This window comes from Orycteropus afer, unplaced genomic scaffold, assembly GCF_000298275.1.
Source record: "Orycteropus afer afer isolate SDZICR_OR568_19922 unplaced genomic scaffold, OryAfe1.0 scaffold00005, whole genome shotgun sequence".
Taxonomy (NCBI): Eukaryota; Metazoa; Chordata; class Mammalia; order Tubulidentata; family Orycteropodidae; genus Orycteropus; species Orycteropus afer.
This window is the reverse complement of record NW_006921592.1, coordinates 11015527-11042672: the sequence shown is the minus strand read 5'-3', so window position 1 is coordinate 11042672 and position 27146 is coordinate 11015527. Positions and strand designations below refer to the sequence as shown.

The following is a 27146-nucleotide window of genomic DNA, read 5'->3' as shown; positions in this document are numbered from 1 at the left end:
GGGATCGGGCAGTGTTTTGTTCTGCTGTGCATGGGGTCGCTATGAGTCGGAAACGACTCGACGGCACTTAACAACAACAACAACAACATGACTTTAAGGTATTGTAGGCTGGACTGGTATCCAGCCATTACACATTGATAACACCAAACTGTTGTTAAAAATATTTAAAAAAAAAAAAAAATTGAAATACTATAGCTGCTGCCTTAAGTGTCTTAAAGGACCTGAGCACTCCTGTTCCTACCGTGGGATACTCCAGCCTCCTCACAATCCAGTAGCTAAAAGGTTGATGCCAGACCCAGCAAAGAAAACCTAGAGCTTACTCTATTCTGATTGGCCAGTGTTCATGCCATTGTACTGGTTAGTATTTTAATTTCACCCCTGCTTTTTTTTGTGTGAATTATAAGGGCAAGGGGTCTCAGCCATTATCTAACTCACTATTTCAATTACATAAAGGAACACTTAACCTATAAAGGTTAAGAGATTTGTCTGAGATCACAGTAGAGGCCCATCCAGGTTTCCCAGTGTCCTGAGCCAGGACTATTTCACTTGTCAATCATTGGTCATGCTTTCTTATCTGTAATTGTTTTAGAAAGTGTTTCTGGACAGATATACCAAGAGAGAAGACAATTTCTATTGTAGAAATATTTCTTTAGCTAAGCATCAGTGTTGTGTTAAAATACAAGAAATATTAGATAGCCCCTGACCTAAAGTACTGTTGCTTTGTTGCAGTATTATTGGAAATTCTATACTTATACACATGGAGCTTTAAATAGCAAAATCCACTATCATGGAGCCAGTTCCAACTCATAGTGACCCTATGAGGACAGAGCAGAACTACCTTGTATGGTTTCTAAGGCTGTAAATCTTTATATATTTCTTCCATGGAGCAGCTGGTGTATTTGAACCACCACCCTTTTGGGTAGCATTTGAATGCTTTAATTACTGCGCCACCCAAGCTCCTTTTTAATCTTCTCAGGACACTTGCAGTTCTCATGAAACACTCACTAGGCACCACATGAGTGTTTTATGAAGACTTTAAGTGTCCTGAGAAGATAAAAATAATGGGGAAGGGCTTAGATGAGGAGGGTGGATACGATTCTGGGAAAACTTGAGGCCCTGCTACAAATCCTTCTTCACCAGATCATAGATGGGGAGTTGACTTTTTTCTATCAGTGACTAATTTCTTTCATAAAAGTAGATAGGACTCCTGTGCTACTTTTGCTGGCTACACATTCAGATTGTTCCAACTTGAAATTTTGAATACATTTCTTGAAGTTTTCCCTTTATACTCTCAAATTTTTAAATCTCTGTACTAATTCATTCTTCTTAAATCTGATATTAATGGAATGGAAAATAGAAGAAAAGAACGTGTTCCTAGAATAGTAACTAACCCATGTAAATGATTAGGAAGTTTCTATCTACATATGCAAATTATTTTTAATATATATATATATATTTAATAGGAGCTCTGGTGGCATAGTGCCTAAGGCATTTGACTGCTAACCAGAAGTCTGGCAGTTAAACTCACTAGCCGTTCCTCGGAAGGAAGGTTGGGCAATCTGCTTCCATAGTGATACTGCCTCAGAAACCCAGGGAGGGTTCACAATGAATTGGATATGACTCGACGGCAGTGAGTATATATTTAATGGACAGTGAATAAGGGAGACTGAAGAAGAGTTGATGGTTTTGAGTTGTGGTGTTGGGGAAGAATACTGAGGGTACCATGGACTGCTAAAAGAACTAACAAATCTGTCCTGGAAGAAGTGTAGCGGGAATGTTCCTTGGAAGTAAGAATGGCCAGACTTTGTCTCACCTGCTTTGATCATGTTGTCAGAAGGAACCATTCTTTGAAGAAGGATATCATGCTTGGTCAAGTGGGGAGTCAATAAAAAAGTGGAAAGGCCCTCAACAAGTTGGATCGACACAGTGGCTGCAAGGATGGGCTCAAGTACAGCAGGGATTGTGAGGCTGGCACAGGACTGGGCAGTGTTTTGTTCTTTTGTAATAAGGTCGCTGTGAATCAGAGCCAACTTGATGGCACTTAAGAACAACAACAACATATATTTAATAATTTAATAAATATTTTGTACTGGCACACTAATTCTTTGCTGCCCCTTCTTTTTCCTTTCTCTACTCTCAATCTTCTCCCTTATGGTAAAATAATGAATTTTTCCTGAAGTCATATTTTCCTAGCGAGAGATCAGTTTGATAAAGGATGTTGAAACTCTAGAAAGGTTGATATTTTCTACCACCAAGTAAAGGCAGTTTTAAAATATATGTAGGTGGTACCCATAGGAAGTGGAGAAAGAAAGAAAATAGTTGTCTTATGCTGTCCATTCTCCTCTTAGCCTGCAGTACAAACTGAGAATTGCTTCTGTTTACTGAGCCCTTATTGTATGCCTATCACCATACTGTTTTAATGTATATTATTACATTAAATCTTTATGACAATGCTGTGACATAGTTATCATTACCTCTCTTTGGGGATAAGGAAATTGAGGCTTAGAGCCCAAAACAAACAAGGTATTGTTTAAACTCAGTTTTTGACTCAGGCCCTTACCACTATGCTTTACACCTTAGGACAATAATGCCTCCTCCAACAACTCAGACTTTGTGGTATCATTGGTATCTAAAGTATGCCTTGGTCTCCTTGGTTAGACTAATGCATATCAGAACTAACACCAGCATCCAAATTCATTGTAACCATAGTTCAAACAAACAAACAAACAAACAACCTGAAAATGCATGTTGAACAAAAATGTACTGGATTTCTGTTTCTGCAGAAAGATGGTGATAATGTGTAACTTGTTCAGAAATTTTTGTTGATATTTATCATCATCTAACATTGTGGTCATCATAATAGTATCATTAACTACACAAAATTCAAAAGGCACAGATATACTAGAAAAGTATCAAAATTTACTTCAGAAGTTGGTTATTTTTAAAACACTGTGCCCAAAGATGACATTTTAGCATATATAGCAATAGAAAGTGTATTTTCATGTCACCCTGTGGAACATGACTTTTTATTTAGATCAATTGACTTTTCTTCCAAGTCAATTAACTCATTTGTAATTCCAGGTTTCCTTATGCATGTGTAAAAATGAAGCAATAGCTGATATGTTAACTCAATTAGCAGAGGAAAAATTTTGCAAACACTTAAATGGTTTTTTTTCCCCCCTATTTTATGGAATTACTGTATGCTGTGAAGTTGATTTTGATGAAGGTAAAACATCTATTATTTTGAATGTCGTAGTAAATGCAGTTTTAAAAGTCTGGTGGTGTAGTGGGTAAGGCATTTGGCTGCTAACCAGAAGTTTAGCAGTTCAAACCCACCAGCTGCTCCATGGGAGGATGATGAGGCGATCTACTTCCATAATGATTTCCTTCAGAAGCCCAATGGGAGTTGCTATGAGTCAGAATTAACTCAATGGCAGTGGGTAGTGTTATGATTGTAGATCTTGATGGAGCACTGAGTCATGGTAAATGCTGTATATATTAAATGAAGAAACCTATGAGCTGAAATGTTCATGGAATTAGTTGTGGCTTATGCAGGTCACCGTTGTGTCCAAACAAGCTGCAATGAGCTACCTCAAGTTAGAAGCTGTAGTTGTAGTAAATGAACCTCAGAATTTGTGGTGAATCTAAAAGTTGTACTTGGCAGGAGATACCTTTTCTCCTTTTGCCCTTGCCATAGGGTTTTAGAAATGTCTGAGCCTTTGAAAAACTACTTTGGAAATCAACCTGTTGGCCAGTACCTTCTTCCATTGAGTCTCTTCTGACTCATGATGACTCCGTATGTTACAGAGTTGAACTGCTTCATTGGGTTTTCTTGGCTGTAACCTTTATGGAAGCAGATCACCAGGCCTTTTTTTCTTGACACCAATGAGTAGGTTCAAACCACCAACCTTGAGGTTAGTAGTCATTTACAAGCCGTTTTGTGCCACCTAGGGATCTATTTGCGAACAGCCCTGGACTTTTAAAAAGCTAGTCCTTTAAATGGGAGCTCTGGTGGCATAGTGCCTATGGCATTTGACTGCTAACCAGAAGGCTGGAGGTGATACTGCCTCAGAAACCCAAGGAGGACTGCCTCAGAAACCCAAGGAGGAGGGTGGGTTTCTTCACTGTGAATCGGATCCAACATAACAGCAGTGAGTTTGTTTTTTTGGTTTAGTCCTTTAAATGGTGTTTGCATTTTGTTCAATCAACATTTTTAACAAATGAATTGCCCAAACATTTCAGCATTTAAAACTTATGCAAATTAAAATTATTGGTGACAAAGATTGCAAACCAGAAAACATCAAAATTTGTACACATTAAATAAAGAGAACACAAAAGTTTAGGGTTTGATTGCACTTTGGAATATCTTGATTGGTGGGGAAAATCTTTTGATGGAGCTCCTATTTTTAATTTGATAAATTTATATTATGTACCAAAATGAAATGAATTTCCAAAGTCCTGATTTGCAGCATCTAAATTTGGAGAAGCATCCCATGAATCATACATAAAGACAACTTATTTGATGAATTTTAGCTTATGAAAGTATTTGTGAAAGAATAGTATTATGGACTGAGATAAAGATAGTTTCTGTGAAAATATTTGAACTGAAATATTTACATATTTCCATTCAAACAACAAAATAAGAATACCTTAAAATTAACAGAAATTGTTGACATATTCTGGATACCTCAGGTGTTAGAATATTTCTTAATTTAAAATATTACGGTCTACAGAAGAGTCAATTGAAAATGTTACAGTGTCAACTTTATCAACATAAAATGAAATTTTAAAGAATATTGCAGGCAATTTTATGAAATATTAAACATAATGTATCAATTGAAAAAATATAGTCATCTGAAAAATGTCAGTGACATAATATTAGAAACAAGTATGGCTGAGAACATGACTAAAGTACAAGAAAAATTATTCTGCTTATTATCATTTTTTTATTAACTTTAAACTACGTAGCATGAAAATTTTTTTTAGAAAGAACTTTGTAATTGGAAATTTTAAATAAAACCCATAAAACAAAATGGATGTTACTTAATAAATAAGAATTGCAAACCATATATAATAGTAATTATTTTTAGTAGCCTTTTTCATTCTCGGAAGTGTAATGGTGTAGGTTGTAAAACTGTATCATCACATTGTGTTATGGGTTGAATCATATCCCCAGAAAGACGTTGAAGTCCTAACTCCTATACCTGTGAAAGTGACCTTGTTTGAGGAAATAAAAGAAAAACTAAACTCACTGCCATCAAGTCAATTGTGACTCATAGCAATCTCCACTGAGTTTCTGAGGCCGTAAGTAAATCTTTATGGAAGTAGATTGCCCCATCTTCCTTCCGCACAGTGTCTGGTGGGTTTGAACAGGTTGACCGCAGTGTGTGTGTGTGTGTGTGTACACACACACACACACACTATAGAGAGAGAGAGAGAGAAAGAGAAAGAAAGAAAGATAGATAGATATATGAGCTTTCTCTATATATAGATATAGTAGAATGTGGGTTATGGCACTTTACTTTCCTTCTTCCTAAAAAGAAAAACACCAAACTCACTGCCGTCGAGTTGGACCTGACTCATAGCGACCCATCCTTGGGTTTCTGAGGCAGTATCACTATGGAAATAGATTGCCCAACCTTCCTCCTGTGGAGTGGCAGGTGGGTTTGAACCTCCAGCCTTCTGGTAAGCAGTCAAATGTCTTAGGCACTACGCCACCAGAGCTCCTTCTTCCTATTCAGTTCTAAACGTTCATTTACAATGAACAAGTAGGTGACATTGCTGTTGTTTGTTTTGATGTTTTGATTCATGAACAGTTTCTTGCTCACTGAATTAACCAAAAACAAAACAAAACCCATTGCCTTGGAGTTGATTCCAACTCATGGTGACTCCTTATGTTACAGAGTAGAAATGCTCCGTAGATTTTCTTGACTCTAATCTTTACAGAAGCAGACAGATAACCAGGCCTTTCTTCCATGGTGTCACCAACCTTTTGATTAGTAACCAAATGCAAATCATTTGTGCCACCCACCTCCTCTTAATTAAAGATTTAAATTTAAATCTTTAAGTAAGGTGTTCTGAGAGCCCCTTTCCTTCTCCAAGGTTCTGGGAGAGTAAGCCTTTCACTTTCAGTTCTCCTGAGCACAGTCACGTGAAGATCTGAAGCTGCAGTGGTCAGGTTTGAAGTTGGAGGTCCCAAAAAGGGCACCTAAGGCCTCGCTCTATTAAGGAGTTTGTTCTTTTTCTTTTTTTTTTTTTTTGAACAAAGGCTTTATTTTAAAGTCTGCTAGGCTGAGCAGAGGAGTCTTCTTTATCTGTCTTTCCTGTTGTTGAACAAAATAAATCCCCCACCCAGCAGCAGCATCCTCGGGTTAATAAGATTGCAGAATCATAGACATTACAAAGGAGCTAAAGTGATTAGGTTTATTCAGAGATGTAATATCAGGAAATGAACCACGTAGAACATGCGGTCTCAAAAATGAAGATAATGTGAATCCACAATACAGGCAGCTACCTATTAGGCCAGAGTGGAAGAGAATTACTCAGTGCATTTTTTTGTTTGTGTAAAATCAACCACCAGTTGGCTGTTGGGGGTCTCTGTCTCTAGTCAACATTCTTCAAAATGTGATCCATAGGAACACCAATCCTGGGAGCTGATTGAAGGGAAAAAAAATGCTTCCAGGGTCAAACAGTTTGGAAAATGCAGTAGTGTAATATCTCCAACTCTAACCCTTGCTCATGTATTCCTAGAATCTTACCTTATTAATGGTTCTGAGTTTTGCAGAACAGATATCTGTTTCACTTTTTAGTAACTATCATTCTCTGCATATACTTGCTTTGCCCTCAGAACTCAGTTTTCAAATAAACAGCCAAGAAAATTCCAAGAACCTGATGTTCCCCAAAATGCTCTTGAAGAGCACCAACACCAGTATACCTATCTTTTAAAATCTTCATAATTATGTATATTTTCAAAGGATTCTCCCTTTCCAATTTCTTCTTTATCATTCTGACTTTGTATAAACTCCCTGAAAGGAAATCAATTTTATGTGTGCATATAGTATACATAAACACACACATACACCCACACTGTGATATTGCTATCATGATCATGAATACATGTGCCAGCTCCAGTTCATAGCAACCCCATGTACAACAGAATGAAATGTTGCCCAGTTTTGCACTGTCTTCAAGATCGTTGTTAGGCTCCAGTCCATCTTTGCACTGTGCATCTGAAGTGCCTTCCAGCCTAGGGGCTCATCTTCCAGCATTGTGTCTGACAGTGTTCTGTTGTGACCTAGAGGATTTTCACTGGATCTGTTTTGGAAGTAGATTGCCAGGCTTTTCTTCTTAGTCTTTCTTAGTCTGGAAGCACCACTGTAACCTGTCCATCATGGTGACTCTGCTGGTTATTTGAAATACTGGTGGTATAGCTTTCAGCATCACCGCAACACACAAGCCACCACATGACAAGCTGACAGGCAGGTGGTGGAAATCATGAAGGTAGTAAGTAGCATTTCAAAGAATACACACTTTTATAGTGTACCCCATGATTTTACCAATCTGAAGCCAAGATCCTTTGTAATACAACCCATGTAGTTAGTTACCTCAATTGACACATTATTTGGAAATGCTTGGTGTACATTATGCCATGCTGCATCAAGCTTCTGGCCTACAACTTCATTGATCCTGATACTTTGATACTTACGACAAGGCAGATAGCGACAAAAAAGGAACATGATGAGGAAAGAAGAGAAAATAGAAAAATATTAATATGGAAAGTACAATGGCAGAAAGAAAGAAAGATTGAGTTCTTTTAAAAGAAAAAGAATGTTTTAAACAATAGAAGTGCATTTCTTCCACCCAAAATGGAATCAGCAATATGTCAAAACAAGCAATTACAGCCATGGTGTGTGGGTGGGTGGATGGATGGGGGACCAGAGAGAATATATTTCCAGCAAATGTATTATTTCTTTTTCTTTTTTTTTTGTGTGTGGGGGGGTTGACGGTTTACCTTATGGGCATTTATTGTCTTGGTGACTATTATAATAGAGATTAAAATTAAAAGTCCAATGATAGAAGAGCAATAATGGGATAATAAATCAGTTTGTAAAATTTTAATGACAGTGGAATAAGATGTGAAGGTTTAATACATTTTTTGTCTAATGTGTTGGTATCTAGAACATTTTCTTTAACAGAGAAATCCTCTGCTTTATCAGTATCTAGTGCATTACCTGACACATGGTAAATAAATAGTTACTGAAATAATAAATCAAAGTTTTCTGTAGGAAATCTTATCCTTAGGGACATTTGCAATTTTGAGGATTTAGGATCCAATACCCAGCAAGGTTCTCCAGACCAGTGCCATCTCACTTGAGGAAATCAGTGGTCATTTTGACATTTCATAGTAATTACAGTATTCATGCTAGCCATTTTGCAAACATCTTTTAAAATTCTCCTAACATCATTACAACAAATTATTATCCCCATCATATAGATTAGGAAATTGAGGTTCAGGAAGACTGAGGGACTTGCCTAAAGTTATGATTGAAGCCCAGTTTGGTGTCATGCTATTGCTCTCTTGTTCTTTCTCTTTGTTGCTCTGGCTCTCTGTGTTATCCAGGGAGAGATTCAGTGGTCTTCATCTAGCACAGAGATTATTAGAAGAGAGACATGGGAGCTAGGCAAAGAACCATCAGCAGATCCCTGCTGTTCAAGGGTTCCACACACAGGATTTATCATCTTCACACTGGACTTAAAAGGGCTTTGTGACAGGGTCATTTGTAATTTTGCTGAGCCACAAGTTTGAATCATAAGTGCAGTGAGGCTGTTCTGTGGAAATGAGTCACTTGAAAGTGAACCCAGCCGCAGCAGCTCAGTGTGACTTTGCTTTCCTTTGTCAGTTTGCAGTAATGCTCATAAAGATACATCGTTGACAACTCTTGCTTTGTGCATATTGCACCTAAAAGAAAGCCAACTGCTGACAAATTGACGAGGCCAGAGAAGGTGAAGTGGTCTAAGAAATAACTGTTCATGTCCAAGTTTTCTGTAGGAAATCTTATCCTTAGGGACATTTGCAATTTTGAGGATTTAGGATCCAATACCCAGCAAGGTTCTCCAGACCAGTGCCATCTCACTTGAGGAAATGAAATTCTGTGCCTAAGGTCACATAAATTAGATGTATGTACCACAGTTACATTTTCTGTGCTATTTTTTTCCTTTTTAAATAACTAGTACTTTTTATGGGGGTCCAGCCCTACCTTTAAGCATTTGACATGCATTCTTTTTATTCAACCCTCTAAGGTAAGTACTATTACCCCCATTTAACAGGTTAGGAAAATGAGGTTTGTTGTTGTTGTTGTTGTTAAGTGCCGTCGAGTCGTTTCCGACTCATAGCGACCCCATGCACAGCAGAACGAAACACTGCCCAATCCCGCGCCAGCCCCACAATCCCTGCTATACTCAAGCCCATCATCGCAGCCACCGTATCAGTCCATCTTGTTGAAGGCCTCCCCCTCTTTCGTCGACCCTCCACCCTACCAAGCATGACATCCTTCTCCAGGGAATGGTTCCTTCTGACAACATGACCAAAATAGGTGAGACGAAGTCTGGCCATTCTTGCTTCCAAGGAGCATTCTGGCTGCACTTCCTCCAGGACAGATCTGTTAGTTCTTTTAGCAGTCCACGGTACTTTCAGCATTCTTCGCCAGCACCACAACTCAAAAGTATCAACTCTTCTTCGGTCTTCCTTATTCATTGTCCAGCTCTCACATGCATACGAGGCAATTGGAAATACCATGGCTTGTGTCAGGCACACCTTAATGAGGTTTAGAGAAGTTAAATAGCTTATCCACAGTCACACAGTGAATGGTGGAGGTGGGATTCTAACACACGCAATCTGATCTCGGGTTCCATCATTTTAGTCTAGATTTCCTTTGAGCAGAGGAGAACAAAAATGATGCTCAATTTTTCTGAATTTATTTAAGTCTGCAATTTTTTTCCCCCTTTAATGTCAAATGCTGAGATGGAAATAAGCACTAAAAAGGTGGTCAGATGAGAGCCAGCATTCAGAATTAAAGCAGACTGTGACAGCAGTTCCAACTTTTTCTAGTTCAGAGGTCTATTTGTGTGTTGGGTATCCCTTCAAAAAGAGCGGTCTTAATGAGTTGAATATTTATGTCTAAGGGCTTTAGCAAATGTGGAAGTTGACATTTGGTTTTATGTTTCTGGAGTGTAATAACCAGAGTAGGTGTGACATTCCAGCCTAAAGGATCCCTGAGCTGTTAATTATAGTATTTGAAAATCCTTCCAAAGTGACTATAAACTCTCCACCCCACCCCTACCCCCCATCTGCAGGCTTCAGCCTTCTGTGGGCATGGTGAGACCCACTATGGTGGGAACTCAGTTTTTCCTGCTCTTTGCAAAATCAACCATGGAAATATCCATGCATCTCAGATTGACCTGAAGTTTGTGTCCACAAAATCATGAAAACAAGACATTACTACATTTGCACATCTTGTGGTTTTCATGTGGTTCCCTCCCTAGAACTCTGCCCAAGTTCCTGAGAGCAGCTACTTAGTTTTCACAATGTTCCCTGTTAGGCTTGCCAACAGTTTACCAAGAATTGTGAAAGCTAGCATTCATCATTAAACATTTTCATCCAGTGTGCTCACTGTAACTTAAAATGAAATGGAATAGTGTTTTACATTTTGTTTATATGATTAATTAACTCATACCTGTTTTGCTTTTTTCCCCACAATGTTCAAAATAGGAGTAGTGTAATGACTTGTTATTTGTAATATTATTTAAAAGTAGCTTCTTTACCTTTCATCATTGTTAGTCTTTTTCATTAGTAATTATTTAATTTAGCATGATTACTTGTGATGTTTACTACTGTAAGCATTTGACACTAGGATAGGTAGAAAGACTCTTAATTCATTTTTCTGCTCTAGCATAATAAAAAACACAGTATAAAGAAAAATAATACAAAGAAATATATTTCTTCCTATACAGAATATTTTTACAAAAAATGAGAGGATTACACTTCCATTGGGGTCATTTGTGTGTGTGTGTGTGTGTGTGTGTGTGTGCAATTAAAAAATTCTGTGTATATTTTGTCATGTTTTTAAATGACCTAGACAATCTAAGATTCTTACATAATACAAATTATAGTTCATTATATTTGAGTGGAACCATGCCCTGGTGGCATAGTGGATAAAGAGCTTGGCTGCTAACCTAATGGTCAGTGGTTTGAATCCACCAACCACTCCATGGGAGGAAGATGTGGGTCTGCTACTATAAAATTACAGTTTTGAAAACCCTATGGGGCAGTTCTATTCTGTCCTATAGAATTGCTATGAGTTGGAATTTACTCAACCGCAGTAGGTTTGGGGTTACATTTGAATGCATTTTCCAAACCAGCAAGGATAGAATAAGACAACGATGCTTAGGAAACAATAAAAGTGACTTAGAAATTCTGACCTGGCTGAAGTGACTTGTTGATCTGTATGTTTCTGATCATGGTATCTTTCATAGATAGTAGAGGTTGACAAATCTGAGTGATGAATTTATAGTGAGATTAATACTGCAACTTTTACTGTGGAAGTTAATTAAGAATCAAAATGACATTTTCTCACTAGGCTAGTTTTTTGCACAAAGGAAAGTGCTGTGTTTATTTTGTCCTAAGAGTTTTTATTCATGCTTTTCTTCCTTCTTAGGTGCATTAGCCATCTTCATCTCTACCCGCCATCTATATCTTATGTCCTCTCTGACATTTTGTTTGGCAGTTTCAGTCCATTCTGAGCTCTGCCTGTTCGATCCCCAGGGAGCATTGCTCATTTAGGTACTTGCTGAGTTCTGCCTTGTGTTGTTACGTGGTGTTTGAAATAGTGAGGTGTGGTCTCATCAGATGATACAGCATGCTCCTAGAGGGACCTATCATAACTCCTTGGTGCTCTATGCATTGTAAATGTATTTATTTTATACAGGTATGCATCACTTAACATCTGTTTGGCCATATACTGCATATATATGTCCATGGTCCCCTAAATTTTTTTTTCTTTTAAAGGAAAGGAACTCTCTTTTTGTTTTTCATTTTCCCCTTAGGGTTTTAAAGAGCCGGAGTGAACAAGCAGCAGAGCTCCAGGGCACATGGCAGTCCCCAGAGTGCTACCTCCTTCCCTTTCTTCTGCTTTATTCACTTGCCCAGCAGCCACACAGCCTTTCACTTCTGGCACAGGGCAGGCCTTTCACAGTGCCTCTGCTCCTGCTGTGAGTACTGGTGGCACTGGCCAGGCCTGGGACACTCATGGGCTCCAGGATCCTGGCTCCAGGCAGCAATGACAGCAACAGTAGCAGCTATACATGATCAGGAACTGGCCATGCTGCCACCACCAGCCACCAGCTATGTTCCTGGCATCCGTAACCTGTTCCCCACCTGCTCCACATGGCTACCACTCTGTGCCCCCTTGTGTGTGACCCCCTGAACCTGCACCCTAACATGTGCAAAGTCCCAATCCATCTGCCAGTGCAGCCCCTATTTAGCCCAGCCTCCTGTATCCAGTGGTAACAGCTCTCACACTTTGCAGGCGGGCTCCCATAAGGTTTTAATATAATAGGCTTTACGAGGACTTAACTACAGATTGCGCAAGGACTACAGAAAATAATATGGTGTTCACAGAACGTCCAAATTGTATAATGTCCTGTTTCACAGAGCGTATCATGTATGTTAAACAATACATACTTGTATATAGTTTTATGGCTTGATGAGACCTTAGATGATTTGATCCAGTTCCCTCATCTTATAGACAAAGAAAATTAAGCTCCAAAAAGCTGAAATAGTTTCTCTTAAGTATTATGGTTAGTTAGTGTTATGGCTAAAGCCAGAACTAGAAGTTAGATGTCCTGATTTTCAGCCTAGTGCAATTTCCAGTCTTCCCTTCTTTTGTCCTTCATTTATTCAACAGATATTTATTGTACCTCTGCTACGTGACAGGTGCTCTGCTAGGCCAGTGTTGAGCCTGTATTGGAACTTACACTTTGATTGGGGAGGAAGATATTAGCAATTATATTTATATAGGATATGTACTTTTAAAATGCAATTAAATTTGACAAATATTTGTTGTATACTCTCTCTATACTAGACCCCAGAGAAAATAGTAAGCCACAACCCTTTTCCTAAATATACAGTCTAGAACAGTGAAATGTAGAAATTCTGTGCTTCAGAGGATGCAGAATCACTTTTTTTTTCTTGAGAAGAAAATCAGAAATATTTGTAAGAGACGGCACGTACTGTATTTTTTCATAAACAATGTGCACACATGTAATAGGCAGAAATTATGTAAAAAAGTTCTGGCATAGTGTACCCATGCATATACTACGCATGTCTGGTGACATTTCCAGAGGTAAATTTCAGCCTTATTCACACTAATTCAGTAGTCTGAACATGTTACTTTTTATCCTACAGGTATGCGTTGTGTAAGGTCCATTTGGACAACATCTGACTGCTTAAGAAAAAGCAGCTCTCATTTTGTTTATTATGTCCCCATAATGGTTTTAAAGACCAAAAATCCACACTCAAGGAACAGCAGACCATGGTGGGATACAGGAAGATAAGGCAGAGGACGTGGCTCTGGGCGCGGGCTCTTGGGCTTTGTCCAGCAGGCAGGCAGAGGCAGTGGGGTTGGGGCTGTGAGGCCAGGCTGATCCTGCTGCTCAGGCAGGCAACAGCAGGCAGGGCACAGTCCATTTGTCCATTTCTTCCCTGCTCTCTTCCTTTCACTCTGCTCCTGCCACCACTGCCGTTCCTCTAGCCTATGACAGCAGCTCTAGGAACAACAGCAGAGGCAGCAGTGGTGAGGAGGACGGCTGGAAGCAGGCTCCCATAAGATTTTAATGTGGTGTTTGCACAACATCCAAATCACATAGTGCCCTGTTTCACAAAACTTAACAGTATTACGGACCACTGAGTAAAGCATACCTCTTTTTCTATAATAAACATATAAGCCCTGGTTAAGAAGTCATGCACTGAGTTTGGTAATACCCCAGTAGTTAAAACTGAGCATTTGCTCTGGGACAGCTCAGAGCTGGGCCTGAGAGCAGTAGAGTTCCTTGTAGACAACCTGCCTGGGTACGTTGTACTGGAGACTGGCAGCAGGTCAGGAGGAGGGCTGCATGCAGAGCTGCCACAGCCTAAACCCAGATGGGTTCCATAGTGAGCAGGAGTCATTGTCTGCGTGGCCCAGGTCCCGTGATGCCGGCCCCAGGTGAAGTTGAGCAGGGGGATGGTTGAGGTGCCAGCATACACTGCTTCAGCCCCGCAAGGCCCCCAGACAGCCAGTTGGAGCCAACTTATAAGAGCAAGGGGCATGAGCCCTCTGCTCCCACAGCTCTCATGCCCATCCTGCAGCATCTGTGTGGGCAGAATACTCAAATAGCCCGAGTGTGGCAGCTGTACGATGGAGTGGAATGTGTGTGGCAGTGATGTGCAGACCTCACCTGCCTGCGTGACCTCTCTGGCCTGGAGTGCACAGACTTGCACATCTCCTGGGCTGAGGCCGGCTGCCTTGGGAAGGGCTCTTTCTGGATGGAAAAATTGATTTCCTGCATTGGAGAAAGTGGTTTGCAGAGTAGGGTGAGAATCTTATCAGGAGAGGGGCTGCTTTAGAAACTTAAGCGTAGGATGGTGAAGGTCTGCTGCTTGGAACCAAATCTCTGAGTCAGTAGGCACCAAGACAAAGACTTAACATAAAATCCGTTTGATGAAAAAAAAAAAAAAAATGAAGTTGAAATGAGCAACATGAAAAAAATTATAATGTAGTACACTTATGGAAAATAACATAAGGGAGCATTGCACGGTATGAAACCATATAACACACATGTTATGTGCATAAAAATACAATAAAATAGCCCCTCAATGAAAGCTAAATAAAGTATAGAAAGGAAGAGGGAAGGCATTTCAGATGGAAGGAAAAGCAAGTAGTGATAAACAGAGATGCAAAATGATGGGCGTTTTCAGGCAATAGAAAGTAGCAGGCTCTTTGTGCAAAGTAGCAGCTTTATACAGTGCTGGGAATGTTGTCTTTATTCAGATGGCCTTACAGTCAACTGGAATTGAAGATGGAAATACAAATATTCTTCCTTGTTCTACTCCCAGGCACCTAATCCTGAGCTTTGTTTGCTTGCCATGCTTCTGGACATTTCCCCCTGGAAAGGAACTATGTCTAATTCTGTGATTGCTGTATTGCCTCGCACCTCATCGGGGTCCAGTAAACATTTAATCATAGAAGTGAAAAGTGTTTGGTATGTTGAAACTGTTTTCTCTGGCAGAAGCCAACTGCTCCAGAAACAGAACGCAATCCACATTCCATGGTTGGCCTAGTAGAGAGTATCAGATTCATTTTAGAAATACTACCTATACTAATCTATATCACCACATAGCTTTTACCCAGTTTAGAGAGGGATCACAACCGTTTCTCCCTAAAGATAATAGTTTGTCTAAATATTATTGTTGAAAAGGCCTAGAAAATTTTTCATTCATTAGCGTAAGTTAACCAGTGTCTACCTATGTTCCAGGTTCTATACAGGGTATAATGTTATTGGTCAAACTTATTAGGGAAGCAAATGGACAAGAATCTTTTAGAATAAGTATTGCAAATTAGAGGCCCACAGTACAGTTCAGGCACAGATAATGCTTTATCTTGCTTAGGGTTGTCAAGATTTAAAATCAGTGATATTACATAGAAAAATCCTCATTTCTAACTTTCCTTGAATGATTGGAGGATCTGGCTATAATGGGCCTACGTTCCCAATAGCAAAAATTGGTTCTCCAAATAGCAGCTAATCTCTTTAATTAGAGCATGTATTTCTCAGTGTGCCACAGTCCCTACCACTCCCTAATGCCTAGCCAGTCTGCTTTACTCATTTCCATGGTTTGTTGGCCCTTACGAACCATCTGTTAATGAGCCCTGCTTTGGAATGACTGACCCTTTGGATTATAATCATAACAACTTATATCTTTGTGGTGCTTTATAGTTTGCAGTGGTGCTCAAATGGTTGTCTGCCTCATAATCATCGAAGAGCCTCTGAAAATAGGGATTACTGGGCCCAAACCCAGTTTCCTGTTCAGCAAGTCTGGGAAGGGATTCTAGGATTTTCATTTATAACAAATTCCCAGGTGATACTGATACTGCTAATTTGACTTCCCTTTGAGAACCACTGACCTACAGTATTATTACTGATTTGTACAAATCCACATGAGGCAGATGATGCAGTCTGTTCCCTGCCAGGAAATAACATTTAGGAAGGTTAAGGAAGTTACCCAGGGTCACAAGCTATTAAGAAGCAGAGTCAGATTTGAATCTATCTTGTTCAGCATAATCAGAATCTACCAGGCCTAAGCCCAGGCTACCACCCTGTGAACTGACACTTACTCCCATGTGGAAGCACCCACTGATCATTAAGATGAAATATTTATGGAAAACATTTAGAGAGAAGCACTTTGCTCTCATTCATTCAACAGACTGTACAGGGGGAAGGGGACCCACTGTGTGTCTGGCCCTAAGCCTTGTGCACCTCACCTCTTCATTAGCTAGCTTGACTATAACTCTACAAGGTAGATATAATCTGCTCACTCGTTGTCACAGATGTGACTGTGTAATACTATAAAAACAATAATTATTAATATTATTGGTTAATATTACTAATAATGGATATAGAGGTACACATGCATACACATATATAACAGAAGTGAAGTCAGATTTGAAACCTGGTCTTCAGAGTATATCCAGTAGGAAATTCTCCCTCCTACCTCCTGTCCCTCAAGAATCACAGAATCCTGAAGAGAATCCTGTAATATGGGCACAGCCACAGGAATCTAATTCATGATTATACCAAGGGTGATCATTGTCATATCTCAGGACGCAACAAGTCAGAACTTATGCAAGGAAAGGTGTATGAGACTTGACATTAGACATACCTGTTGATGTTGGGCAGAGTGGAGGAAGCCCATACATCTAGCTTTTGATACTTGGAGGTGGTTCATTATGCAGGCAAAAAGCAGAGCAAAAGGGATCCAACACAATCCTCAGTATCTAGGAGGTTTAGCACTAAGTAACAGGCCCTAACTATCCAAGCAGAGCACAGCATCTGGGATTGTAGGAGCCAGTGATACTCTGATTTCTGAAGGGTGAGTCTCAAGGGAACTACAGAAGAGATAGGACCCCATCTAGAATAGGAATCAAAGATAGCACTCCAGGCTGGTAAGATTTCTGGTAAGATAACAAGGCATGACCTGGTCAGAGACAAATAAAGAAAGCAACTACAAGGACCCATTTTCCGAAATTGGGGTACAAGGTGGGACTAGGACTGCTCAGTTACTTCATCTGACTCTCAGAGTCAGAGCACAGCTACCAAGAAAAGTGATAAATACAGTCTCAATGTATTGGGCTTTTTAAAACCTTACATAAGTCAAGATTTTTGATAGGAGACCTTCCCCACTTAAGGGAAGAGAAGGAAGGAAAGTAAAGATTGGGAACCAGACAGGGCCTAACTTGGATGAAATTTATGGAAATTACATCTGCCTAAAATTCCATAAAGTGAATAACTAGGCCATCATTTGATCATGATAGCCTTTCACTAACCAGTTCAAAGGGTTGTATTGTATTTCTGTACAAAGTCAGGAGTATTTCAATAAATTATCAGCCATCTGGCTCTCATTTCCAATATGATTAGTTATGATATAATTACTTGTTATATTTATGTTTATTTGCATATGTATGTATAATTTGCATATATATTACATTCCGTGAAATCTACTTTGATAAGAATTGTCAGGCAATGGTGTATTCTGGTTAATTTCAGGGTTGACCGTAAGACATTTTTATTTTAATCTTGTTGAAAATGTTTTTAAAATCTCCTTACCCTTTTCCTAACATTTTGTAAATGTATGATGATGATAACAAAGTCTTCTTTCATTGTTTAAAAAGCCACATAGGGTCCTCACTCTGATAATGTAGATAATGAAAATACAAAGTAAGTATGTTGGAAGTTGAAGTATGTGGGAATGGGGATAGGTATTGTTGTTGGAGGATTGTGATTAGTTGAGTTTCAACAACCACACTTAACACTTATATGCTGGGTACATTTTGTGTTAGATCATATATGTATTATAAACATAGAGGAGAGAATTGTCATTTTCCCCTTTATTAATATTAATTGTTTCAGGAATATGATAATCACCTAAAAACAGTCTTATGTTTAGCATGACTTATTCATTGTTCTCATGGGAGCTGACCAGTTTCCTTAAATCAACTTTAAGTAGCCTCATGTTTTACTCTAAACCAAAAAAAAAAAAAAAAAACTCACTGCCATCAGGTCGATTCCAACTCATAATGACCCCCTTTGGGTTTCCAAGACAGTAAATCTTTATGGAAGTAGATTGTCCAGTCTTTCTTCCATGGAGTGGCTGGTGGGTTTGAACCTCCAACCTCCTCCTGGTTAGCAGTCAAATGCCTTAGGCACTGTGCTACCAGAGCTGTTTAAGTTTTACTCTAGAGGGAAAGAGTTAAACCTGAGTTCTTACCTTTAAGAAAAGAAGAAGAAGAAAAAGAAGAAAGCATTACTTTCTTATTAACCAATTAGAAAAGATGTTACCTGAATTGTGCAAAATACAATGTGCTAACTAAAGACAATTTTCAGTGATGGCAAGAGAATTTAAACTGCTTTTTTTTTTTTTTTTTTAACAGGCCCATGCACAATTAGTTCGAGAAGTTGATGTGGAAAAGGTTTCTGCTTTTGAGAGCCCATACGTAGATGCAATAAAGAGTTTATGGAACGATCCTGGAATCCAGGAGTGCTATGATAGACGACGAGAATACCAGTTGTCTGACTCTACCAAATAGTGAGTATTCTTCCCAGCGACCATATGAATCTCTTTACTCTCTTTCCACCTCTAGGTTCTCTGTGATTATCATAAGCCAGTGTTCTGTGTTGTGTATATAGTATCTAATTCAAACTTCAAATTGCAAAGTATAGATATTAAACATGTGTCAGATTCTTTAAGCTAGCTCATATTATAAGAGACTGATATTGTGAGTCAGGAAGAATATTTCTGTTCTGTTTTCTGCTTGAAAAGCAAACTGCAGGCTCCAGGAATCTGATTCCTCCAACCTGTCTCTTCTCCTGAAATTACAAAGTAGCTTTTCTCAAACACATACTTCATTGTTATTCAAAATCTTGTAGTAATAATTACTGATAAAAATTTCTGATCTTATTTGTGTACTAGAAAACACCCACACACATTAGAAACTGCAAACAAAAATATGCTTGATTATGGCTTCTTAAAACATCAGACTTCGTAGTTTCCAGTTTCCAGATGCAGAACCTTGACTGTTTCTGGAAGACCACAATAGTGTTGATGGATAGGTTTTCCTTTGCGTGAAAATTGCACATGAGTCTAATTATATGTGCATTCCAGAATTATTTTTTGAGATGTCAATCAGAATCATGTGTCCTGGGAAAGCTTTTTGCATCTTAGAGAGATTGGTTAGCTTTCTTGTTTAAGTCTTGCCTCATAGAAAGAGAGTAAAGATTTGGTAATCATTGGATTAATGTAATCAATGTAGTCAGCAATCTAGATAACCAGGCGCCTGAGAGATGGCTTTTTTGTAATACTTAGCCAGATTTCTGTCTACATTAATTATATTAACCCAGCATTCCCCTCTTGTTTTGGTTCTAGGAGACAGAAGAATGGGTGGAAAATATTCAGCAGCCATAGGCCAAGTTCATACGATAAAATGACCCACTGGATAAGACCAGGGTCTTGGGGAAAAGGAACCCTTGATAGGCTCATTGGCCTCACTCAGTAGTTCATTAGAAATCTAAGAGCCATGTAGTTGGGTTTTTTTTTTTTTTTTCTCCCAATAAAGTTGATCATACTTTTACTCAGTTCCACGCATTTGCATAAGGTACGTTAGAATTCACATCAGCCATAGAAATGTTGCTTTGTCAAAATATTCCTTGTATTCTCACAATAAATTTGAATTACATAATTTGGGAATGTGAAATAGAATGTTCATGAGCACCACTTCTGTCGTAATTTTAAGTAACATTAAGCCTCTTGTAGGTCTCTGAAATATGTACTTGACTAACTCTGTTTTCGTTTTCCTTCTTTCACACCTTCACATTGCGCTTTTCACGCCTATTCTTTCTTGTCTGCCATTCTCTCGCCTGCCTTCTCTTACCTTTTGCTTACTCTCTCTCCATCTATTTCTTGCCTCCTTTCTTTCCTGCATCCTGACTTACTACTATGTGAGTGTTTGGTTAGACAGAGATGAAAAGATGCATTCCACTCTCATCTGTTCCAAATTCTGCCCCCTCAACCTTTGACCAGCTGTCTTTCTTTCCTTCCTCCCCCCTCTATCCTTCTGTTTCCTCTGCCATTTCAAATTTCATCTACCTCCCCATGTTGCTGATGTGTTTTATCCATCATTCCCTGCTCCTGCTCATCATGTCTTTTGCTGTCTACTTGTTTTTCTCTTCCACCCTCATCTTTTGAGTTTCTCTAGTTGTCCTTCAACCCTTTTTTACTTCTCACTTTGCTACAGTGAGTCCTGTCCTGGCTTGCTCTAATATATCCTCTGCCTCTCATCATTTTTCTTCTAACTTCTATCCTTTTACTTTTATCTTGTCTCCACTTCTTTCCACTTTTTCTTTTCCTTACCTGTTAAGCTGTAACATTCTCCTTACAGAGAGGCCTTGCTACTGGGGAGTCAAAGCACCATTGTCTAATGACGTAGCCAGGTTAGGACTTCCCCTTAGGAACTTGGTTTGTCTTCTGCTCCAGGGAGAGACCCTCTGAGAGATTCCTGTTTGCACAGAGGACATTGTATCAGCTCCTGTGGATGCCTTCCTGAAACAAGGCTCTATCCCTGCTAACATTCCCTTAGTTTAGATTTGTGAATTTCTAAACAGACGTACTCATTAATTGGTAGAACTGTATGCTGCCATATCTACTTACTTTAAAGCAAAGAGCTAAACAAACAGGACACTTTCCAGCCCCTCTTAGTGCTGTGATTCTGCCAAAGCCCTCATCTCAGAATCTGTCAGTGCAGTCTGAATCCACCATAGAAATAAACCTGCTCTTTGAGCACATCCCTTATGATGGAGTCAGGCCAGAATGTGGGGCACCTGAGACAGGCCACCTGTAGCTTCCTCAAATGAATAGTCTTTAAATGCCTCTACCTTCACCTAGGAGCTCTGGTAGCATAGTGCCTAAGGCACTTGACTGCTAACCAGAAGGCTGACAGTTCAAACCCACCAGCCACTCCTCAGAAGGAATGTTGGGCAATCCCACTTCTGTAGTGATACTGCCTCGGAAACCCAAGGAGGGGTTGCTATGAGTCGGGGCGGGCTCACAACAACACCTTCACCTAGTGGGGATGGGGAGGAATTTATTTTTCTAAATTAAACATGTACATGGGTATGTATTTATGTATATATACCTAATTCTTTTTTAACCCTCTTTTTATGCTGAAGTGATGAAGTAAATTATTTATCAACATGTCTTTCTACCCCTAGGCATTTCTGTATGCATGCCTTTGAAAAATAAAATATTTTCATGCATGGTAAATAATACAGTATTATATCTAAATTAATAATCAGGCCTTTTTATCATTCTGTATCCGGTTCATACTCAGATTTTCCAGATTCCTTCAAAATATCCAACAGAACTGGCCAGTTTTGGGACCAGATATTGCAGGTGGCTGATGTCTTTTAAAATTCTTTGAATCTAGCACAGTCCCATTTGGTATTACATTGGCATATTGAAGAGATTGGCTTGATTTTCCTGTAGAATGTTCCACCTTCTGGATTTGCCTGGTTTCTTCTGCAGTAGTATAATTTAGCTTGGCCCTCTTTCTCTTGTATTTACTGTAAACTGGAAGTTAGATTTGAAGACTTGATTAGGTTCAAGTTAAGCATTGTGACTCAAATGCATTACAGGTGGTATTGTGCACTTAGTCACATCAAGAGACACCACCTGTATCAGGCATACCCATCACTGGTGAAGTGAAGATTCACCATAGTATTAGGGTAGTGGCACCTCTGTTATTAAGTTATATTTTTCCTCTTGCCACCAAAAACAATCTGTGTGGTGTTACTTTGTCGCTATATGATTTCCAGTTCCTCACCAAGTCTTTGTCTACTAATTTTCATTGTAATTGATAATTCTTGACCTAAATTAATCATTCTATTAGAATTTATAAAATAATGTTTTCCTACTTTCATCAGTTCATTTACACTTATTAGTTAGCATTCTTCTGTGGGAGTCCCTGGGTAGTGCAAATGGTTAACGTGCTTGGCTGCTGTCTGAAAGGTTGGAGGTTCGAGTTCACTTAGAGTCACGTCAGAGAAAGACCAGGTGATCTACTTCTGAAAAATGCACCATTGAAAAACCCGTGGCGTCCAGGTCTATCCTGACACACATGGGTTTGCTACAAGCCAGAATTGACTTTGGATTTTTTTTATTCCTCTCTGAAGTATAAGGTTCTCTCCTCAGTTGGTTACCCTGAAAGTACAATTCTTACTAGAAAATATCTGATTCAGTCATTTTGTGCAAGTAATTTGTTACATGGATGAAACAGAAGATGACCATTGTTAATCATCCAAACTAGTACACTTTGTGAGAAAAGGGGTTGCTATTAATAATTAAGTTAAATAGCAGGCGTAACCTGGTAAGCTCCAGGACAAGCAGAAGCATTTGTAAGGGATGGCTTGTAGAAACCTGTGTTAGTGGGTCTTTCTCACTTATCTAGTGCTGCTATAACAGAAATACCACAAGTGGGTGGCTTTGACAAACAGAAATGTATTTTCTCGTGGTTTAGGAGGCTGGAAGTCTGAATTCAGAGTGCCAGCTCTAAGGTAAGCCTTTCTCTCTCTATCAGCTCTGGAGGAAGCTCCTTGTCTCTTTGGACTTCAGTCCTGGGCCGTCTTCATGTGGCTTGGCCGTCTTCCCCCATCTCTGCCCTACTCACTTATTTAATCTTGTATATCTCAGAAGAGATTAACTCAAAATATACCCTATACTGATCCTGCCTCATTAACATAACAAGGATAGCCCATTCCCAAATGGCATTATAACTACAGGCATGTCGTTAGGTGCCTTTGAGTCAGTTCAGACTCATAGCAACCCTAATCAACAGAATGAAACACCTCCTGGTCCTGCACTGTCCTCCCAATCATTGCCATGCTTGAGCCCATCATTGCAGCCACTGTGTCAGTCCATCTTGTTGAGCATCTTCCCCTCTTTGGCTGACCCTCTCTACTTTACTCAGCATGATCGCCTTCTCCAGGGACTCGTCCCTTCTGACAACACGACCAAAGTATGAGAGCAAAAGTCTAGCCATTCTCTCTTTTAAGGTGCGTTCTGGCTGTACTTCCTCCAACACAGATTTCTTTGTTCTTCTAGCTGCCCGTGGTATATTCAATATAGGACTTAAAACACATACCTTTTGGGGACACAGTTCAACCCATCCGCGGGCCCCATACTCCTGATCTCTTCCAGGGATGCCTTGGCACTCTTTGTAGATCAGTGTATGAGCAGCTGCTTGCCTGGCCTGCCCTTAATCCCACTGTGTCAGGAGACCTGAGTGTTAGTTTCACTTTATTCTTCCTGCTCTTGGTCCTGGGTACTTTCCTTTTCTTTAGCTTTCTCGCGAACGAGAGTGTTGGAATCCAGGAAAAAACCCTCCCACACAGGGATAGGGCCTAGTGTTCCACTTGTTTCTCCTGGGTGCTCCCAGCAGATGCTTCTGAAGCCCAGGGATAGCACTGATGAGGATGTAGGCCTATACACTGAGCATCCCTAGTTCCCATGTAGAACACAGAATAATATTTTCACAGAATAATTCACAAGTATTCTTTTCTCTGTATTGCCATTACTCCTTTTCTTTTCTGCCTTTTTTGTGTATATTCCCTGGTGTATCATAAGTACTTTATCTTACCTCCTTTTCTCCATACGAGCCTCCTTGTAGTGTTGCCATCTTTATAATACTTTTTTTAAAAAAATACTTCATTGATATTCTAGACCTAATTTCTTGTAAAATTCACCACCTTATAGAAATCTTACTTAACTTAGTTCACCTTCTCTGAGTGCGCCAGTTCTTTGGTTTAGATTCCATGGATATAGCTAATCTCTAACAGTGGAGAATCGTGGCCTACCATGGTTAGACATAGGTACTCTCTCCAGGTCCCTACTGGTTGTGTGATTCAGTGTAGGCTGCTTTCCAGGAATACTAAGCATGCCTCTCTCTCTGCTTTTTGCTTTGGTGAACTCCTATTCATCCTTCAAGACCCAAATCAAGAGTCACCCTCTCTGAAAACCTTGCCCATCACCCACAGATAGTGAGTCACTATGCTGTCTATCTCCTTTCAAATATTTCTTTTGTATCTGTTGTCATGTTATTACAGTGTCTCACTCCCAGACCAGTTGCTGTGTCCCTAAAGAGAAGACTATATCATATGTTTGGTTAGCTCTTTTTCTACCCTCAGGGTCTAAAAGTGACTGCTTACATTTGATCTTTAAAAACGATTGCTGCATGAAGTAACAGAGGGGCAATTTTTACTATTCCAGTGACCATAGTGTAGGTGCTATCTCTCCTTGACCATCATCAGTGAGCTATGAACTTTCAGAGCTAAAGATATTTGACTCTTTTTGTCCTCCTGTTTTTGAAGGCCTTGCCGCCTGGCCGAAGCCACAGTATTTTTCAGTCACTTCATATGCATTGCAAAAGTTGGAAAGTGAATAAGGAAGATTGAAGAAGAATTGATTAATTTGTCTGTCTTGGAAGAAGTACGGCGAGAATGCCCTTAGAAACAAGGTTGGTGAGACATCGTCTCACATACTTTGGACATGTTGTCAGAAGGGACCAGTCTCTGGGGAAGGACATCATGCTTCGTAAAGTAGACTGTTAGCAAAAAAGAGGAAGATCCTCAACAAGATGGATTGACACAATGGCTGTAACAATGGACTCAAACATAACAGTGATTGTGAGGGTAGACTAGGACTGGGCAGTGTTTTGTTCTGTTGTACATAGGGTCGCTATGATTCAGAACTGACTAGATAGCACCTAACAACCATAACAGGAGCTGAAAGGCTATACTATCAAAAGCACTAGATAGCAAATAAAAAACTCACTTCCACTGAGTCATTTCTGACTCATAGCTCCTCTATAGGATAAGGTAGAACTGCCCCATATAGTTTCCAAGGATGTTAATCTTTGTAGAAGCAGACTGCCTCATCTTTCTTCCATGGAACTGCGGATGGGTTCAAACCACTGACCTTTTGGTTAGCAGCCAAATGCTTTAACCCTTGCACCACCAGTGCTCCTTAAAGCAACAATGGCTGCTATTTAGTGAACACCTACTATATTTTTTATTCTGTGCTTAGTCATTTACACGCATCATTTGATTTCATCCTTAAAGCCACCCAAATAGGTAGCTGGTTCTCATTATCCCCATATAACAGAGGAGGAAACCAGGTCTCCAAAATGTTGAGTAATTTCTCCAGGGTCCTACAGAGATTGAATTCATGTTTTCTGACTCCAGAGCCCAGGCTTTTAAGTAATATGAAATATTATCTTACAATGGATGGATGGATAGATGGGTGAAGGGGTGGGTAAATGGAAGGAAAGAAGGAAGGAAAAAAATAGATAAATAGACATTTGACAGTTGTTAGGTAGATAAATGATAGAATAATAGTTGTGTGAATATTTAAGTTTAGATGCTTTTATAGATCATCTACCATGAAAAATACAAATTATGTATCAGTCTTTATTAATGTTGCCTACAGGTGTTCTCATATTTATAAAGTCAAGAGAGAAAATTGTATGAGACTTACTATATAGGATTTCTTTTCGGTGATCACCCTGAAAACTTAGCCATAGGTAGCTAAACCTCAATTATTCATACTATATTCTAAGTCATAGATAATTCAGAAACTTCATTTTAGCCTACAGTGTTTTACACCATCTCCGCCCCCCCAATTAACTTTTCTTTGGAGTCACACTGGAGCCAGTACGGGCCCTGGGAACTGATCTGAACATCTCTTTCTCTACTTTGATTAGCCAACTTGCTGATCATAACAAGCAATCAGATGTCTCAAGGAACAGATAGGAACCTAGAAACAAGAAGGTAGGAATTTTCAAAAGATGGATAAGCAGTTTAGGATAAACTTGCAGTTGACTTTAATTTGCTGCATTCTTCCAACCACTTTACTGAAAAAACAAAAGCCTTTTTAAGATGCTAGAAAGTTTTGTAGATTCCTTTATTAATTTTTTTGTTATCGATAAACAGCCTGAGGGCTCTGAATATCTTTAGATAAAGAGCACAGTAAACAGATGGCTGTAGGTTTCCATTTTTTTTCTGGGGTTCACCACCTGCTTTAATATACTGAGACATCAGGTCAAATGAGTTCACTGCCTACAGTACCAGCAGCTCCCTCACATTAGCCAGAGAGCACAAATCTATCACACTGGCATATAGTGAGAAAACTCCTCTCTCATTGCAGGTTTCAGCTGAAGATTGCAGTATCCATATTTGTCTTAAGAGAGCACAGAATCCCTAATCTTACTTTACCAAAGTCACCTCCAGGGTGATCGGTAGAACAGACGCCATCTTGAAATTACATATATTCTAGAGGACTTAAGTCCAATGTACATGCATAAATTGGCTTTCGGACTTAAGTCAATTTTGGAATTCGCTTCTAACTGCATGCTTACATCTTTAATGGGGTCAGACTATAGCCCTGTGCTTATATATTATGTACCATGTTGAATTTAAATGCAAAAAGAATTTCAGAGGTAGGTTAACACATCTACATGATATAGGACCAAATCCTTCTTCAAGAGTTACATTGTTAAATAAAAAGTTGCTGACTGATGAGTCAAATATTTGAACCCCAGGGAATGTTGGCTCTGATTCATGCAGCTGTCCTGATTTTGCTATTTATCTGATGATTGAAAAAAAAAAATAGAAGCGTCTCTCAACATACAAGACTGTTGTATGTTGAGAGCATTGGGTCAGGGTCCAGTGGTAGATCCTATTCCTGCTGCCACTTAATGCCTCTGAGACTTTGACTAAGTAAGCCTCACTTT

At 39.4% G+C, this 27146-nt stretch overlaps 1 protein-coding gene across 1 annotated transcript in view; it reads left to right on the top strand.

Annotated features, from left to right (window-relative positions):
• Positions 1-27146, top strand: part of LOC103195150 (guanine nucleotide-binding protein G(q) subunit alpha) — a 370619-nt gene that overhangs the window by 245428 nt on the left and 98045 nt on the right. Inside the window, exon 3 of the mRNA XM_007938628.2 lies at positions 18741-18895. Coding sequence (XP_007936819.1) covers positions 18741-18895 — 155 coding nt within the window. The remainder of the gene's footprint in view (positions 1-18740; positions 18896-27146) is intronic.